This window comes from Cygnus atratus, chromosome 2 (genome assembly GCF_013377495.2).
Source record: "Cygnus atratus isolate AKBS03 ecotype Queensland, Australia chromosome 2, CAtr_DNAZoo_HiC_assembly, whole genome shotgun sequence".
In the NCBI taxonomy this organism is placed as follows: domain Eukaryota; kingdom Metazoa; phylum Chordata; class Aves; order Anseriformes; family Anatidae; genus Cygnus; species Cygnus atratus.
This window is the reverse complement of record NC_066363.1, coordinates 153,316,996-153,336,597: the sequence shown is the minus strand read 5'-3', so window position 1 is coordinate 153,336,597 and position 19,602 is coordinate 153,316,996. Positions and strand designations below refer to the sequence as shown.

Below are 19,602 nucleotides of genomic sequence, written 5' to 3'. Positions count from 1 at the left end.
TCAAATAGAAAAATAAAGAAGCCTTTAAGAATTAGTTGGATTTTATCCACAGCACAGAGGAAATCCTACTCAGACTGTATGTCTCCCTTCTTAACTAAGAGATGCTTTTAGGAGTATTACATTAACTGTTTGCTTTAATTTCACTCTACATTTTTTAGGTTTGGGACACTGCTCCACATCATGTGTTCAATAGGTTATGACTAAATTGATCTCTTCAAAATCCCTTTGAACAAACAAATCGGCTTCTAACGACTCAGAAAATACACTCAGACAAGATTGATTTTTTTCCCCCGTGCTCCTTTTCTGTAGTGTTTTCTTGGGAGGCACATGAAAGGTAACAGGTTTACAGCTTTCGGAATTGGAAAGCTTGCATTAGCCCACCAAGTACAGTCTGACTAGAAGTAGTAGGTATTTCTCCCTGTGCAGGACCTGAATTACCTTCAGCCATCACTGAAGGGACCATAAATCCTTGAAGAGAGGGAAAGTTGTGCTTATGAATGCGTAGGTCGTGTATCAGGTTAAATGGAGTACAGGTGGGTTTTGTTTTTAAGTACTGCAATAAAGAATGCGGGTAAATAAGTATAATTATATGCACGTCTAGAAATACTTTGTTTTGAATGACAGATACTCATGTTCATAGCCTGTTTTTTAGAACCAGTGAGTAAACTCCGTGCCAAATACTCAATCTTCTGTATTTAATTTACCATATATAAATTCTGTAGGCATCTAAAACCAATTTTATTATTCACGCTCAATTAGTGTGATTCAGAAGAGATTCTACTTTTAATGTTTACTTTCTTGTTTTATTCAAGTCCTGTAATATTTTAAAAATTCCGCTTGTTACTAGGAGAAAGACCTTATGTTCCTGTAAAGATGGAAAATGGTAACGTTTTTTGGTGAGGTTCTCTTTGCCAAATCCCTGAAACTTTGGTTCATTAGCAACTCGATTTCTAAAGGAGTTGACTTTTTTCTCCTGCAAATTCTTAACACAAGGCTGTGCAGGTTCTTGTCTCCCCAGCTTCAGCTGATGAACAGCTATTCGTAAAAGGCCAACTGCGTTCTCCTTGTGCTGTAATCTTACAGGTGCTCGGATCCTTCTCCCGTGAAGGTGTTGTGAAGTGGGAAGAAGCGGAAGAATGTATTTTTGCTTAATATTTTGGGACCAAGTGACAATGTAAACTCTTCCCTTTAAACTAGTAACGGTGCTTTTTGTTGAAAATGGCTTTTCTTTTGTAGCTCACAGAACTATGGCTTTAGGCTTGTGACACATCTGCATGGTTTAAATATCCTACTGTTGCCAACGGAGCTTTCCTGCTCGTCTCTCTTATTTCCCAGTTCACTTCTTTCTGGTACCAGCACTCGTGCTTGTGTCAACCTGCAGCAAGCTGATTCAAAAGCTGCTAAAATAAATGTACAAACATGAACACATACATGCACGTGCTCATTTTCTCCATCAGAGAATTTTTGTTTTTCTACCCGTTCTGCTTACTGAGCCATTGCACACTGGGGCCACAAAAGTGTCAAAAGTGTGAAGAAGGACAGCGGTGACAAAATGTCTTCCAGGGGTAAGACTAGGCTTGGGACTACCCCTTTGTAAAGTAGCTGGGTCAGGCCCTTAAGTCATTAAGCCCAGTATGTGTAGGCTGCAGTCACCAAGGCAGTGCTATTCTCTTTTCCCTCCCCAGTCCCTGACAGCAAATTCCTGTCCTTTGGACCATTATAGGTGTTTACGCATTTGTGAGGTAAACCAAGTCAGTAACGCAATTATTTGTAGGAAGGGAGAGGTGGTTTAAATTTCAGCCAGATCCCTTCTCTGCTTTTCTGCATCTTCATGAACCCCGGTGCTGGCACATTTAAGGTGTCAAGAACATGGAGCTGAGTGAAGGGCTAGAGAAAAGAAACTAGCTTTATGTTGATTTAAAGCAAATGTGAAATTAAGCAAGGTTAGGAAAATTTACACTTTCACTTCAGAGTGTCTGCGGGTATCTTGTATGGATGTATTTAGCTAAGACAATCTAGTGGTCAGCTGTGTTGAAAGGGATAATCTTCATCCCAACAGATGTAGCTTTATGTTTCTATTTCTTTTTCAGAGTTAAAATGTGTTTAACCTCTTTATTATTGGAATGAATAAAGTTGATTTTGCCTTTTTTATGCTTTATTTTGGAGGTGGAAGGTAGGTTTTCATGGGGAACAGTGGAACTTAGGGTTAATTTCTGTTGGTTTCATTTTCAGATTGTTTTACCAGGGGCCATGTACATTTGGAACACGCTCCCTAGGATATTACAGAAACTGAAAGAAATTAATTCAAAAAGAGATTGTAAGAAACAGATACTCGTCCCGTTCATTTTTTTTTTTTGATGTACACAGGTACCTACGGCATGGATTTTTTTTAAACTTAAAATGAAAAAAAAAAAGAGATGTCATAGCTTAAAGGCTGGTCTAGTCAGATGAGACATCTTGCAGTCTTCCCATAGGAAAGAAGTGAGAACCTTACTGTGCACAGCCTCCAAGAGCTGGGAGTTGCTTCTGGATCATCATATTTAATACATATCTATTCATTTGTCTAAATCCCTTTGTGAATATATTTGTATTTTCAGTCTCTGTAAGATCCTGCAGTAGTTGTTCCATAATTTAATTACATACCGGGTGAAACCGTACATTATTTTGTTCCATTTTAAGCCTGCTGACTGCTTATATCTTTGAAATGCTTCTTGTGTATGGTTTACGAGATAGAGGATTATTCACACTTTTTTCATGGTATTCCTAATTTCAGAGGTCTTTCTGATATTCCTCTTCCAGTTATGTCACTTCCAAGCTGGAGGTCTCTGAGCTATTTATCCCTTTTCCAAGGGAAATTCTTCCGATTTTGATTTTGTTCCTGTTTTATAGTTCTTCTATAGCTTTTTTTTTTTTGTCTGTACGTGAAATTGTAGGAGGTTCACAGAACTTAGTTGTACGGTAGCAGGAATTTAGTTATTGTCATCTCCTGTTTTACTTTTGCTCCTTTCTAATAATCCCTTCCACTATGTTACCTTGTAGACTGCTGATGAGCCTTGTTGTAGAAGTACTCTGTAGCAAAAATGGCTTTTTCTAAGGGACAGAGTGTCAGAGATTAGAGGCCATCACTGAGTTTGAGACGGAGGTAAGGCACGCTGGATAACATTTGTTTGTAGAAGTAGCTGTCAGAATGTCACGCGGAACTTTACTACCCTTAAAACAAGTTTACTTAGATGGTATTGTCTGAAAAGAAGAAAGCAAGAGGCATAAATGAAGTCTAGTAAATTAAAGTTAATTCTGAGTTTAAAATAAAATAGATATGAAGCAGTTGGAGCTACAGGAAGGCGTTTTGGAAAGGCGTGTTCAGTGCAGTTGACTTTATTTTTTATATCTGTATGCTCTTAACGATTTAAAATGATTGTTCAGGGAGCAGTTACGAAAACTTTTGCCTTAGTTGTTAGCATGTAATATTTTTGATGGGTTTAATGTGTAGTGGCTTCACTACCTCTTACGTTGGGTAGAGCCTGGAAATCAAGTTTCACTTGCAGGGTGTCTTAGTCATTTGATTATGATCGAAGGATCACAGAATCATCTCAACATCATCTATGTTTGTGGACTCCGTTAACCCCGTAGGGAATCTAGTGCTAGGATGACCTGGAGTGTTCTCTCCACTCCAAGTATGCAAAATGCTGGCCAGGCAGTACTTATCTAGCTCGCCTAATTTAAGTGATTAACATTTTACACTGCTGGCACAAAAGTCTATTAAACAGTTCAACAGCCTGTTCAGGAAACCATCAAACATCCTGAAAGGCAGAAGGGCACAGAGGAGGTCCAGTGAAGAGCGTTTAATGAGGATCCTTGTCTCATGTGCAGGAAATGGGAGGCTGGAAAGAGGTAGCCAAGCTTATAGAGCAGTTCAAGAGCTATTTTCTTTCAACTGAATTGCTCTAATTAAAAAGAACTTTGGTTCTATTTTTAAAATAATAAAGTATGGTGATATTGGTCTGGTGTCTAATATCAGTGTTACCTTTCTTACGTCGAACCCACTGATTGAAGCACATCCCCTGTGCTGTCGTGCCAAGCTCCCATCTCCCTGGGCCACAACGGTGCAAGCCGGGAGGTGCAGGCTGGGCATCTGGGAGAGAGGAGAGGTGGGGACGGGAAGAACTGCAGTGAAAATGCCCTGGTGACATTCCATTTGAAAACCTGGAAGTTGAATTCTGATCAACTGGAAGAATCTTTGCTACAGAAAAGAAAACATTATTAAAAAGAGCAGTAGTTGAAAAGGCCATTTCTAGATGCAGTCAGTTCGGTGAGCGACCGAGCTAAATACAGTCTCTTTATCTACAGGGCTTGCTGGTGCCCCATCTGTTATCAAAGCTTACATACTCCCAAAGTGCCTCTTCTCAAAATATCTTCGCTTCTCACTTTAAATCACTATGAGGGACCCATGGGACCTCCAGCTTTTCCCTTTGTCTCTGTTACAACACTGCTCTCCTCAGTGCAGTGCCCATAAGTCTTCCGTGCATGCCGTTGGGCAACCCCCACCTGTTACTGGTTTTCCTGTATAGCATAGGCATGTATTATTTTTTTGTTGTTGTTCTTTTTGTTTGTTTGTTTTGATTTTTAAGAAATGAGATTTTGCAATATGCTCTCCACCTAGCTTTGGACTGTGTAAACCTTCGGGCTGTGTACTGTCTCTGGTTTTTAGCTTTCTTCTCCTTATAATTGTTGCTTCTTAGGGTTTGTGTTAATACCTCTTGTATTTTGTACATAGTATCTTCAGAAACCTGCTCTCTGGATGGAACAAGAAGGGTTTTAACTTCATCCCCATGTTAAAGGAGTAGCTTGTATCATTCTTCAAACTTTTTTTCTATTCATGGGTGTCATTTTATCATAGAATCATTTAGGTTGGAAAAGACCTCTGTGAGTAAACAGTGAGAATCTGTTAAAAAAATGTATTGATTCTGTCTTTTGCTTTCTAGGTTCCCATGTCATTATGTAAACTTGCTTTGATTCTTACTATAAATTCTTTTCTCAGCCACAATGGTATATGGTATTTTATTTTAATTTTATTTTAATCGGGTGGATTGAAATGAGATCAAATACTAATGTAATATCCAAGAAAAAGAAAATAAAATAGAACATACTGGATTCCAGTTTTACTTGAAATTGTTAAACTCATTTAATTCAAAAATATTTTCATGTGCAACCTTACTTGTTTGCTTGTCCCGTGTATATCATAGAGCAGTCTTTATTTACGGGTCTGGCTTTTTTCTTTTTTTTCCCTAGGAGATATGGGTAGTTATGTATTACTACATATTTAATGCCTTTTCGTTATTCAGTGTATGGTCCCTTGTTTACTGTTCATGTTTCAATACCCTGAAATATTGCCCTGAAAGCAGTTTTTTTTCAGAGATTTTTCTATAGTACATGTTAGTAGAATATGAAGATTTCACAAACATGTATCTTTGTAATATATATGTGAATTAATAAATGTTCAGATAAATTTCGTGCAACTTTTGAGCGTAGTAACTCCCTCGTTTAATGCATAGGTACATGAGTTACAGTTGGACTAAGAAATTAAAAAGGGGATCAGTCAATAGTGGATGCTTGGTTTGATATACTTGGGATTTGTTTTTCCAGTGTAAATTAATATTTATGTGATTTGTAATTACCTTCAGTACTAACTATAGAGACTTGGCAATAAATATTTCCTGACCACTGTCAAGTGTTTGGGGGGGGGGGTGTAAAGAGCACTCAGCTAAACAATCTCAACAAAATCACATCTCAGAATGTGCTTAGTTTTGCCTCGATTAACTGCAAAGCTCTGTGGGATAGAATCTGATCTTTTTGTTTTCTGCACAGCCCTTTTACTTCTGCTTCTAATGGAAATTGAGACGTGCACATGGAGCATATTCTTTTGTTCTGAGGAGATGGCAATAAGCCCCAAAACAAAAAATGTAAAAGACTTGTTCAAGGAAATGATGTCCAGACTTTCAAATATAGAAAAAAGTGCCTTTTTCCCCCAGCCTCATTTGTGGAACTGATTAAACAGCTCGGCTGAAGTTTTCAGCAGTAGCATGGAGCAGAAACAGAAAAATCAAAATTTCATTTCTAAAACTTAATTTTTAAAGGTGGAAGTAATTGGATACAGGATCTCATAGTAGTAGGCATCAAGCACTTTTATTACTCTGCATAACCAGCAGTTCTGTAATGATATTTAAACAGATGTTTGGTGTGAGTACTGATGCGTTTTGGAATTGTACCTATCATTTTATGCACGTGAATTTAAAAAATGAAACTAAAATAGCTGAACTAATGATTATGGAGTTTAATGTTTTATTTATCAGGGGCTGTGGCAATAGGACAAGAGCTAGTGGTTTTAAACAGAAAGAGGGTAGGTTTAGATTGGACATCAGGAAGAAATTCTTTATTCAGAGGGTGGTGAGGCACTGGCACAGGTGCCCAGAGAAGCTGTGGGTGCCCCATCCCTGGAGGTGTTCAAGGCCAGGCTGGATGGGGCTTTGAGCAACCTGGTCTGGTGGGAGGTGTCCCTGCCCATGGCAGGGAGGTTGGAAATAGATGGTCTTTAGATGTCTCGTCCCAAGCTAAAGCATTCTATGATTTACACTTTTATGTTACAGGTAAGGCACATTTTAATAAAATATTTTTAATGAACATATTTTGTTCTTGTTTTTAGGAGCCACAAAAATTGTTCCAGTTGAGGCTGCTCCCCAAGAAAGTGAACCCACAACTCCAGAGACAACAGTTCAAGACCCATCACAACGAAGAGGATATCAAGAATATGCAATTCAGCAAACCCCGTATGAACAGGCAATGAAATCAAGCAGGTAATTTTTAAATATTTATCTTCATTTTCATGCAAAATAATTCATTTTCATTAAAATCAATATGGAAGCATTTCATTTGTGTTTTCTGGGCCTTTTCAATAAAGGAACAGATGAAAATATTCTGTGCATAGGTTGCAGAATTTAAAAAGCTATGGGGAATACCTTTGTATAATAAATAAATGTAAGTCTATTATGAATATCTACAAAGTTTTTGACATACTATGTCACTAAGTTTCAATATGGTGAATGCAGCTGGTTTTGTTTCCTTTTAGGTTGGGTCCAACTCAGCTGAAGATCTTTACATGTGAATACTGTAACAAGGTATTCAAATTCAAACACTCCCTCCAAGCCCATTTGAGGATTCACACAAATGAAAAACCTTACAAGTGTTCATACTGCAGTTACGCCAGTGCAATCAAAGCCAACCTTAATGTTCACATGCGGAAACACACAGGGGAGAAGTTTAGCTGCGATTATTGTACATTCACTTGTCTCAGCAAAGGCCATCTCAAAGTCCACATTGAAAGAGTTCACAAGAAGATCAAGCAGCACTGTCGCTTCTGCAAAAAGAAATACTCAGACGTTAAAAATTTGATCAAGCATATCAAGGAAACACATGACCTTCAAGATAAAAAGGTGAAAGATGTTTTTGACGAGCTCCGCTTGATGACACGAGAGGGCAAAAGACAACTTCTGTATGACTGCCATATTTGTGAGCGCAAATTCAAAAATGAACTCGATCGAGACCGTCACATGCTTGTTCACGGTGATGAAAGGCCCTTTGCTTGTGAGCTCTGTGGTCATGGAGCCACCAAGTACCAAGCTCTCGAGCTTCATGTTCGAAAACACCCGTTTGTCTATGTGTGTTCTGTGTGCCTGAAGAAATTTGTCAGTTCTGTAAGACTCCGTGCTCACATCAAAGACGTACACGCAGATATGCAGGAAGCTTCTGTTTTTAACAGTTCTATCAATCAAAGCTTCTGCCTGCTTGAGCCAGGAGGTGATATCCAGCCAGAAGCTCTTGGTGAACAGCTTCCACAAACTGCAGATGAATTGACTATCACGAGTACTAATGTTCTTAACACACCAAAACCACCTACCTATACAGGTGAAACAACAGCTGCAGACGTAAACCATAATGGTCAGCCTAATGGTGACTTAAAAATTGATACTGTTGCTTCCTTAGAATTTGAAAATCCTCTGGTGGACAATGTAAGAGAGACTCTGTGTCAGGCATCAACAGACACAGCAGTCCCAAACTTTCAGTCCTGTGTAGCGTCAGATTGCTTTCTGCTGAAAAATGGTACCTCTGCTCCTGATGAGTTAAAAGTTTCTCCTGCAAACGAAGAGGAAGTTAATCACTCCAGTTCTGTAAACGAGCAGGGGGAAGCAATGCAGCTTTTGCTCTCTGAAGACAAAAGTTTAAATCTAAATCAGAACAATGCGGTGACTGAGAAACTTTCAGTTTCTGAAGAGCGAAGTCAGTCTGCTCCTTCTAGTGAATCAGAAACAAGCAACTCATCAGTTCAGAACTCAGCAGAAATCGCCACCCCTTTGCTAGCACCAGATTCTAACGCAGCCATCAGCCCACAGGCAGCCTCTTCTAATGCAGATCCATCAGATAATCGGAGTGGAGCTGTTGCCTTTATGCAGATCTTGGATAGCTTACAGAAGAGACAAATGAACACAGAGTTGTGTGAGAGGATAAGGAAGGTTTATGGAGATTTGGAATGTGAATATTGTGGTAAGGAGCAGTACAATGACGTGGGTTTTTTTTGCTTTGTGTTTTTTCTTTTTAATGTTATATCGTGGGCTATCTTTTTTCCTGCTCCTCTGGTTTATAGTTTTCGGTATGCTTATGGATTTTGCAGCAGTACTATTTTTGTAGTTCGGTATGGATTCAGGGAGGTTCACCTTGTGTTGTATAAACAGTTGAAATAATTCAAATCTCAAAAACCACTAGTAGAATATAAATATAGCAAAGCAAAGCTTTGCCCAGCTCAATTTTCTGTTGATGTGAAACTTGATAGAATTGGACGGATTCTTTCTGTCCACCTGCCTCTCCCCACCTCAGAACTTTCAGTGGGGCCAAGCTCATCAGATTTAGGCACCTGCGATGAACCAGTCTGTGGTTTAATGCTTAGACTCATTATCAGCTTAGTGTAAAAATCAATGTTTCTCCTGTAGCATGGCAGGGTGTATGATCATTCTGTACAGTAGATACATATACTGGTATATTTTTGTGACTTGTTTTGGAGCAGTTTCTGTGAGATGAAAACTTCCATTACTTAGTATAAGACCAAGACTGTTCTGGTTTCAATTGTTTTTTGAATTTATGGAAGTGGAAAGAATATACCATCCCCATTTATTTCAGCTGTAAATTTTTGTGCTTACATGACTGGGATCAAACAGCTTGGGATTTATCTTGTAGTCTCCCTTCTTGAGAAAGGAAAGGAGTCAAAGTTAAAAATTGTTGGTTTTGAGACATCATAATGTTGTTTGTTTATATACACTTTACTTTTTTTGGTGTCGTTATATCAGAAAAGCCTTTAGGAAGGCGTAACATGAAAGGAAGTAACAACAAAGATTTCTGATAACCCCTTTTACTGTATAGTTGAATTCAGAGTCTTTGCATAGGAGAAGAGATTGAAAGGACTTCCTCATTAGGAAAAAAATGATCATTGATATGTAATAAAGTTACCCTTTTGAGGTTGTTTCAGGACATGTGACACGACCTTTTTAGACAAAAGCATATTTGTAAACGTTTTCATTAGTGAAGAGTCTTTAGGCTAAGTTTTCATTACAGAAAAAAGGAACAGGTTTCAAACAGCATGCTTTGCCCTAAAAGAAAACTGGGTATGCATTGGAATTTTCACTAACAACTGCTTAGAAATTGCTTTCTCCCTGTCTGATTTTATTTTCAGGCAAGTTATTTTGGTACCAAGTGCATTATGACATGCATGTTCGTACTCACACTCGAGAACATTTATATTACTGCTCCCAGTGCAATTACTCTTCCATCACCAAAAACTGCCTTAAGCGCCACGTCATTCAGAAACACAGTAATATTTTGCTGAAATGCCCTACAGAACATTGTGACTACTCTACTCCAGATAAATACAAGCTCCAGGCACATCTTAAAGTTCACACAGAGCTGGTAAGTAATGAGTGAAAGAGTATGTTTGTCTCAATTCAGTGTCATCTTTTTAATGTTTGGAATCGTGTGGCAATGCTTGAAGATGTAGATGAGAGTCCTGAGCATGCTCTACACACTTCTCTGCAGGGAATACATTAGTTAGAGCAACTGTACATTTGATCTCTCTCATTGTAGCTTCCAGTAGGGTGTGTCTGAATCCAGTAGGGTATGTCTGCATCCATTTTCTTCCTTCAGTTTTCCCAATATTCTCAGATTCTTTGGGTCTTGATAGAGTAAAATGATGTCTAGTACTATTTACTTCACTTCATTCCATGGAATTGAATCTCTTCTTTCTTACAGATGAGTATGGTAAAATGAAAATCTGTTTCTGTCTTAATTAACAAGGTTAAATTGTTGAGGAAAAAATATATATGTAATTTGGCAATAGGTCTAACTAAGTTGCAGCCCATTTACCATCCAGTTACTATTTCCTGTAGTGGTTACAAAGACGAAGAATTCTAGTTTTAAAGTCTCCTATCTTACTCGGTAAGCCTTCCAGCTCTGAATGCCCATTGCAGTCGCTTCTTGTGCTGGAAGAGGTACCGGATCTGTTTTTCAGTGTCCTGTTATGTGTTTTCTTTGAGACTGTGTAACGGACTGCATGCCGTACTGGAAGCCCTCTTTCAGTAAGACTCTGCTTTGTGAGTTTCTCTGCTCCAACGTCATCAGATAAATAATCTTTTGAGGAAAAAATGTTTTCTACATCAACCCTGCTTGCATATGTTTCAAAAATAGCTTGTGGTGTTCAGAATAGGAAGGAATTTAAAAGTGTCTAAGGAAAGAAACTGTTATTCTTCATTGTTAACGACGGTGTTTTTTAGAAAAATTCACTTAAATGTTTCATCTTGCAAGATTAAGAAAAGTCAATTCCTGTCTTTACATCAGTGTTGCCTGGGGTTTTCTTGTTGCTTTATTACTTTGCATGGCTGAGCCAAATAGGTTTAGCTGCTGTCAGGAAAAGTCTGTATACCGTGGCTGACTTTTCGTACCACGTAGCAGGATCCTGTTTGCTTGCGAGGTAAAGTGCTCAGGTGCGTGCTAGACCCGTGCGTACTGAGGTTATGATACGCTTATACCGTGTATGAACACAGTTTTCCCTTCCAGTTCCATACTGACCTCTAGAAAAGGGTGTTTGGCAAGAGCCTGCTACCCTGGAATAATGAATTTGGCCCACTTTCGACTGTAGTCAGTCCTGGAGGCAGTCTGCTTAGGTGGAGCATATTGTCTTGTATGATTTTATATGAAGGTACTGACATTGAGTAAAGTACACTCGAGGATTTCATAAAGTCCGTTAGCTATTTGTAATTACACTTTCTTGACTATAATGCCTGAAAATTGGCATGGGCTATGTCATTTCAATTTAGCTTTTTAATAGTTTATGCAGTAAAATATCTCCAAAAGTTAATTTACCCTTCTCTTGAATTTATTTTTGTTCTTTTTCCAGCAGAGGGAAAACAAATAAACAAACAAACAAAAACAGTTATTTAATAACAACGTTCACCCTTCTATCCTGTAAGAACAAGGAAACACCTGCAGAGATAGTCCTCTCTTCTTTACACAACATCGTAGTTTTCACTGGCATTGTCTTGTAAATAAATCTTACACACCTTCAATATTGTGGTGGTTTTACCCTGCTGGGCAGCTGAGCTCCACCACAACTGCTCTCTCACTTCCCCTCCTCAAAGGGAAAGGGGGAGAAAATATAATGGAAAGGGCTCAGGGGTTGAGATAAGGACAGGGAGAGCACTCAACAATTATCGTCATGGGCAAAACAGACTCAGCATAGGGAGATTAATGAAATTTATTGTCTATCACTAAGAGACCAGAGCAGTAAGAACTAAAAGCAAGCTAAAACCACTTGCCCCCCATCCATCAGCATGAGCTCCTCTCCACGGGCTGCAGCTCCGGCCCGGGGCCTGCTCCTACGGGGGCTCTCCATGGGCCGCAGCCTCCTCCAGGCCACATCCACCTGCTCCACCGGGGGCTCCTCCACGGGCTGCAGCGTGGAGATCTGCTCCGTGTGGGACCCATGGGCTGCAGGGGGACAGCCTGCTCCACCAGGGGCCTCTCCACAGGCCGCAGGGGAACTGCTGCTGCGTGCCTGGAGCACCTCCTGCCCTCCTGCTGCACTCACCTTGGGGGCTGCAGGGCTGCTTCTCCCTCCTCTGTCTCCAAGCTGCTGTTGCACCACAGTTTCCCCCCATCCCCCCTTTCTTCAATCAGCTATCCCGGAGGCCCAACCAGCATCACTCATGGCTCAGCTATGGCCAGTGGCAGGTCCCTTTTGGAGCCAGCCGGAGCTGGCTCTGATCTGACATGGGGCAGCTGCCACGCTCAGCTCACATAAGCCACCCCTGTAGCCCCCCTGCCACCAAAACCCTGGCACATAAACCCAATGTAGAACACACCACATATGTACACATTCTTCCTAATCGTATAAGAAAGTAACATTACAACTATTGTGATAAATATTATTGGTGCTTTCCCGTTTTTAAGTGATGATGTTTGAATTAAGGATTCATGTTAATTTTTCCCCAGACAATTTCTACATAGCTACCTTAAAAAGATGTTAACATACTAGTATAGTGGTTTCAGGTTGTCTTCTACAGCCTGCAGGTAGGCTCGTGGCCAGTATTTCCAACAGCTGAAGTTGCTTTAAAGTATTTGTAACAGATAAAAGCACTTCACCTCCTAGTCATGTGAAGTACTAGTCTTTTGTACCTGCAGGACAGCTTAACAAACAAACAAAACAACATAGGTGACAAGAAAGGGAAGAGTTTGTTCCCCCTTTTATCCCCTTTATTGCTGATATTTTAAACAGAATCTGATTTTCTTATGAAATATATGGAAAGACATTTTTTAGGCTGCTTTTGAATTTATTAAATTTATGATGTGCATCTGATGGCAAAAATCCGTGTAGATGATGTGTGAGAGCACGTTAGAAGAAAGAGGCTGAAATGAGACATCCCGTGACCTTGTACAAGTACCTGCTTTTCAACTGTGATAAACGTCCCCCAGCTCCCACCAGGAGGATCATTTTCATGATCCTAAATAGAACTGAGAAAATGCATTTCATAATTAAAAACAGTGTGAAAGTGAGATCTTTCAGATTTATGCTTACCGATGCTTACTGTCATCTGTGTTTGAGTATTTAAATGGATTGAAAAATTCATGTATTGGCATTTACGCAGTAACGAACCTTGGCAGTTCTCTTACTGGTCTTTGTGCCCTCTGCTTGCTATATTTACTTAACACCTACCTTTAGTAAACAGGGCTACTCATTCCAAAATACACAATTTAACAAAGTAGGCATAGTTAAATATGGAAAGCTACTTTAATGTGAATTTTCATTTGCAAAATTAATAATAAATATTAAAAATAAAGCTTCCCCGGTGATAGTCAATATAAAAATCTCAGCTCCTTGTACAAACGCACATATTTTATTACGATGTTCCTGACTGCTCTTCAGCTGGATTCCTGTCTTATTTGGTGAACAGGGTAACTGATGGTTTTTAAAAAGCAGCTTTCTGTTCATCCCCATCACTCAGTATATCGCACCAATCATCTGCTCTGAGTAAACAAACATCACGGAGAGGTTTGTGTCTGAAATCATTTTAAATCTATACATAAGTGATACTTAAAGATAAGCACCTCTATAAAATGAGTGCAGACCTGGAACAGCTCCTTGCTCTTTGGTGCCTACGTGCATTCACATACATTTCTGGATGCAAATGATTCTGTTCTTTGGAAGGATGCTTAGAAATTTCATTATGCTGCTGACCTTTTGTGTAATAGCGTGGTTAGAGCTCTGGGTAGGAAGTGAGATACTTGAGCTCTGATTGCTTATTTCCCCTTCCTGAGCAGTGTCTTTTTCACACTGTCGCTGATCTGGTTGTGATACCTCTACCTCTGGGCTGTTACCACTGCAAAGTAAAGAGTGCAAGATACTTGACAGGGAAAGAATTAACTGAAAAATGTCTAATTGGGCACTCAGTTGGAAAATGGGTTTTGGTTTTGGGGCTGGCTTCCATAATAAATTCCAGTTAGCCATTCATTTTTACTAGAAGTTAATTCAAGAAAAATGCTGAAAAAGTACTCTATGCAGTTGCTTAACATTTTATGAGCTGTGATTTCTGCCACCTGACAAACTTAAAAGTCTGTCTAGCCATTTACAAATTTTTATTATATATATATATTATATGTACAAATATATAATTTATAACTTCCTTCATAGCTGTGCTTAACCACTTTCTGGGTACATCAGACCAGCTTAACAAAGTTGCGTTTTGATTCTGACATCAGCTTAATTCAGGAATCTTTCTTGATTTTATTTTATTTTTTATTTTTTATTTTTTTATTTGAGCATCATGACAGCTGTGGTGAGGATTTCTGAACTCTTTCACTCCTCAAAAGCGTAACCCACGAGCCCAGTTTTGTTCTGACAAATGTTAGTATTTAAAACTTCTGTTGATTCTGTAGGTGCAGAAGCAGGCTCTGTCTCTGTATTACTCTACAAAATTAAACAGTGATTTTTTTTTTGTTTTTTTTTCTTTTTGGTAATTAACAAATTGTGGAAACTTTTGCTGGAAATACTCTTAGACAAGGGCAGATGTGCATGAGTTCAATGTAGCTTATTTCTTACTACAAGAAGGTCTGCAATTGCATTTCTGAGTAGGACTTGAAGCTATAATTGCAGAAATTTTAGCTGAGGATGTGATAACCCCGACAGATGCCTGACAGTGTGTGCGATTTGCAGGACTATGGCTAGCTTCCAAAAGCTCACCATGTGTTTTCCTCCACGTTAAAGAATAATTGTATCAGCTATGGAAAAAAATAAAAGAAGAACACAAAACATTCAAGTATCAAACTATCAAAATGCACTGAAATTAAAATACTAGAAAGAAAAAACAGTGTGGGAGGAGAGTTAAATATGGAGAAAGTAGTTTGGGGAATATTTATGTACTGCGTGCACTGGTTTGCTCTTCACAGTATTCTGACTTGGTCCTGAGGCAAATAAAATTACTGTCATGCTAGCTTAGACACTTCCTGTAATTTGTCTTTCGTCTGTCATCAGTTTCTGTGTAGTACCTTGCTTTTCATGCCCTTTATTTTTTTTGGCTCCTTTTTTATTATTATGCTTCTCTGACGTGTATGTGTTACTGCTTGTGTAAAGCAATTATGCCTTGCCAGATTCCTTGCAGCATCCTCTGTAAAATCTTGTTGCCTTTGTTTTGTTTCACTGTTTTTGTTTGCTTTTTTTGTTGTTGTTGTTGTTTTGTTTTTAATATATGTGCAATATAAGAAAGCAGAAAGAGTTGAAACAGGCAAATACTGCAGTATGGGGAGAAAGTGATGCTAAATGTCTCTTTTTCCTAGTTCCTTCACCAGCACAGCGTGCCTGGCATCAGGAGAAAATTCCTCTGACTGTTAGCTTCACAGAAGCTGTTTAAGGAAGGGGAGTGGCGATGGCAGAGAGCTGTTTTGTAAGCCAGTGTAATCCATTTGGCCCAAGTACTGCGCTCACCTGGCCGTCAAGTTCAGAGGCCTTGAGCAGATGAGAAGCATTCAGTTTTGGCAGTGAGCACCAAGATCTGGTAGAGCTTTGTTTTATTTCCTGCTCATGAAATAACATCAGTACTACTAAAAGGAGTAGAGTGTGTTGTTGATTTCTGTATCACATTTGTCTCATTTGGGCTTGAACAATTTTTAGAATGTGGTCTTAATTTTACACTACTAATGAAACTGTTTACAAGCAGTTAAGAGTTCACACAGTCTCTTTAGAAATTAGTGGCAATACTGCCATATAGATAGTGAATTTATATTGATATATAGCACAATCATCTGTTCCTCTGTATATGTTCATAGGATAAGGTAGTTGTGTCATTCAAAATGTCACTTTATTGGTGAGTCCATTCTAATATCCTGATAACATTTATGATGTTTTGCAGCCTTGGCTGTGTTTGTCACTGCTTGATTCATTAAATATTAACTTCATAGTGGTCCATTGTTTTAAGTGCTACATAGCCAGAGTGTTGTGGGGTTTGTTTGCTTTGTTGTTTTATGGCTGTATACTAGTACAGCTACCCATGGAGTTATCTTGAAACACGTGCCTCAGAGAAGCAGAATTCTCTTCAGTGAGCTGTACGTTATAATATAAGTAAATATTGCATCCCTTTCTTAGCACAATTTAAATTCATTTATATGAAGAGAAAGGCATTGTGTTTCCTGTGTAAGTGGCCTTATTTCATAATGAACCGTAGCACAAACAAGAAAATTCTGTGACAATAGCAGACTACTTTTTTCACTGGGTTTAAAAATGTTTATGGACCCGATTAATTCTTGATTTGTGGAATTTGAACAGTATTTTCAGTCAGAAAACTAACTATTTTGGAATTATTTTAGCTTCTTGTATATTCTCGAGTTGGCTAATAGGGGGATTAAGCAAATCTCAGGAAGTATGGATGTGACTCTGAAATGGAAGTGGTTGATTGGATTATGCAGCTAGGCCCTAACAAAGATAGATCCATCCCACCTGTTACTTTTTTTCCTTCAAAAAAACCCTCAAAGGCTTTTAAAAGGCAGGCGGTCTGATAAGGCACAGAATAAATAACTTTTATTCGTAGCAGAGGAAAGCTTGCATGCTGAGAATGTGATGAAGGTATTACTACAACCTCGGTCTAAGTCCTTCTAAGTGCCTCTGTCATTGCCTGTGACAAGGGCACTCTGAAGAGCTCAAGCTGTGCTTGGGGGACCTTCTTTGGGACCCTGTGTTGTGACCTGGGAGAGCTCTGAAATACTCAATTTGCAAGAGAGGATTTCTTACAAGCCAGCTTTGAGAGTGATGGGCTTACACTGAAGGACTAGCACTGTAACAAGCTCTCAGGGCAGTGACAGAAGTATACTTAAACAGTCAAAAACTAAAAACTTAAGCTCCAAAAGTCTGTGACACTGACCTGGGCAAACAACTATGAAAGGTTTGACTTCAGCTGTATGCATTCTGTGAGACACTGGAGCTTGGCTCTGCTCAGAAGTGCAAGTTGTTATGCTGCAAAGGACGTGTTGTGAAGATCATAGAGTCATGAGGGTTGGGTTGGAAGGGGCCTTAAAGCCCACCTAATTCCAACCCCCTGCCATGGGCAGGGACACCTCCCACCAGACCAGGTTGCCCAAAGCCCCATCCAGCCTGGTCTTGAACAGTGCCAGGGATGGGGCATCCACAGCTTCTCTGGGCAACCTGTGCCAGTGCCTCAGCACCCTCTGAGGAAAGAATTTGTTATACCTAATCTAAATCAACTATATTTTAGTTTAAAGCCATTCCCCCTTGTCCAATCACTACATTCCCTGACAGAGAGTCCCTCCCCAGCTTTCCCGTAGCCCCCTTTAGGTACTGGCAGGGTGCTGTAAGGTCTCCCCAGAGTCTTCTCTTCTCCAGGCTGAACAACCCCAACTCCCTCAGCCTCTCTTCACAGGAGAGGTGCTCCAGCTCTTTGATCATCTTTGTGGCCCTCCACTGGACTTGTTCTAATACTTCCATGTCCTTCTTGTGCTGGGGGCCCCAGAGCTGAATGCAGGGCTCCAGGTGGGGTCTCACAAGAACAGTGTAGAGGGGGACAAGCCCCTCCCTCGTCCTGCTGGCCACTCTGCTTTTGATGCAGCCCAGGACACGGTTGGCTTTCTGGGCTGCAAGCACACATTGCTGCCTCATGTCAAGCTTCTCATCAGCCAAGATCATTTACCGCAGAACCTTGGTGTAGATAACTTTCTAACTGCTTGAAGAAACTCTATGAATTATTATATTTTATTTCTTTTTACACCATCATCATTTGGAAATATGTTTCTTGGTGTCTGTAGCCTCGTGTTGTTCTGGAAGAGTATAGCAAGAAAGTAAAGTTACAATTACAGCATTAAAGTAGTGTGTGTGGAGTGGATTTATCTTTTGTTATATAACTTTATGAAGCAAGGTATATTTGTCCTCCTGTTCTGGGCACAATCTGAAGAACTTTATAAAGATCATCAGTGCTCAACTGTAAATTAAATTTATATTGACTATTTTTATTTTTATTTTTTGATTTAGAGTATATTTTTGAAACCAGTTATATAGCAAGTCTGAGGAATAAACCGAGATCTGTAAACATAAAGTTCACCTAGCCCCTAAAGGATACTGTGCTTATGTTTTTCTTATACCTGTCAAATTATTAATGTGATCATGCAACCCAGCCTCTGAGAAAGTACAAATATTGCTAAAGAGTTTAATTAGAATTAATCTGTCAATTTTCATTTGAGTAACGTGTTCATGTAGAAGTCCAAAATCATCAGTAGCAGGTTGGGGATAATAGGTAACGTAATTTGAGAGATCCTATTTCCCCAAATTAACAGCTCTTTCCTGAGAGTATTTTGTTAGCATTGCAGGCTTCTTGAATCTCTTCCTCCAGAAACTAGCTAGTGGTCTGTGCTGTTCCACCTTCACTTGAGGTTCTCAGGGCTCAAAATGGCGACTTCCCCAACTCCATCTTAGCAAGATGCTCTACTTATTCTACTCAAAGGTGTTAGTTCTTCAGAAGCTGCCATCTCCAGTCCCTGGCATGGTTTTCTCACAGGAGCAGATGACTTTCTAACAGTGCAAGCAGAATTCTTGTGCCATTGCCATATTAACTGCAGCAAGAGTTTCATATGCCATATCCTACTGTCAGGAAATTATTTATTGCTGTTTCAGCCAATGAGTTATTTCTTTCTTAGAGCTCTGTATGTGATACTGAATGCAAATACCTGCATAATGTTCCAAAACCCATTTACCATGAGAATCCTTCATTTTTTGCATTTCTTTTAAGAGAGAAGTCCATTTTTAAATGCATAACCGCAACATACAGACACTACTAACCACCTTGTCCTATTTTCATTAATATTCAGAGATGCTCTGTGGTCGCAGGTGAGAAATTGGTAGAGTCCAGAATTCTTTTTCTCCTTTTACTTCCAAATTTCTTTTTCATAACACAGGAGTCATTCTCTTTTTGGTACAGTAATCTTCTGTGCTCTTCAAGAAGTTTTTTGTCTTCCTGAAATAACCAGTGAAATATCTGTTCTGTAGCATCAAGTCACCTTTCCCAGTGATTGGTTTGTAGATACACATATCCCACAAGGTAGTATGTTATCTGGTTATCTGCCTAGTTGTTAAGACCTACTAGACTTCACTCTATTTGTTGTTTGATACTTCTCTCATATATTAATCTGATCAGTGCAGAGGTGAGTAGATGACCCATGTATTTGATTGAGTGTCTGTCTGTTGTGTCAGCAGTTGCTTCTGGAAAGAGCACTTTCTTCAATTTATATCAGCAGCAAAGATTATTTTAAATTGGGTAATTCTCCAGTTAATGAAGTCCTGCATTTTTATGTGGAGCCAGGTGCTTCTTGGAATAACGCTAAGATTACAATAGATACTACGTTAAAATTGCATATAGATAGAATTGCATCAAAGCTCTCTAGTTCAACTTCTTGGACGGTGTTAAAGCTTTTATAACATCGGTGACGCTGATAAAAGCCAGAGGAGTCTGGAAGTCT

The 19,602-nt window shown here is 39.3% G+C and overlaps 1 protein-coding gene across 1 annotated transcript in view; it reads left to right on the top strand.

Moving 5' to 3' along the window:
- The window catches only part of ZFAT (zinc finger and AT-hook domain containing), an 89,273-nt gene that overhangs the window by 31,445 nt on the left and 38,226 nt on the right, over positions 1–19,602 (top strand). Inside the window, exons 5-7 of the mRNA XM_035561692.2 lie at positions 6,701–6,851; positions 7,124–8,595; positions 9,776–10,008. Coding sequence (XP_035417585.2) covers positions 6,701–6,851; positions 7,124–8,595; positions 9,776–10,008 — 1,856 coding nt within the window. The remainder of the gene's footprint in view (positions 1–6,700; positions 6,852–7,123; positions 8,596–9,775; positions 10,009–19,602) is intronic.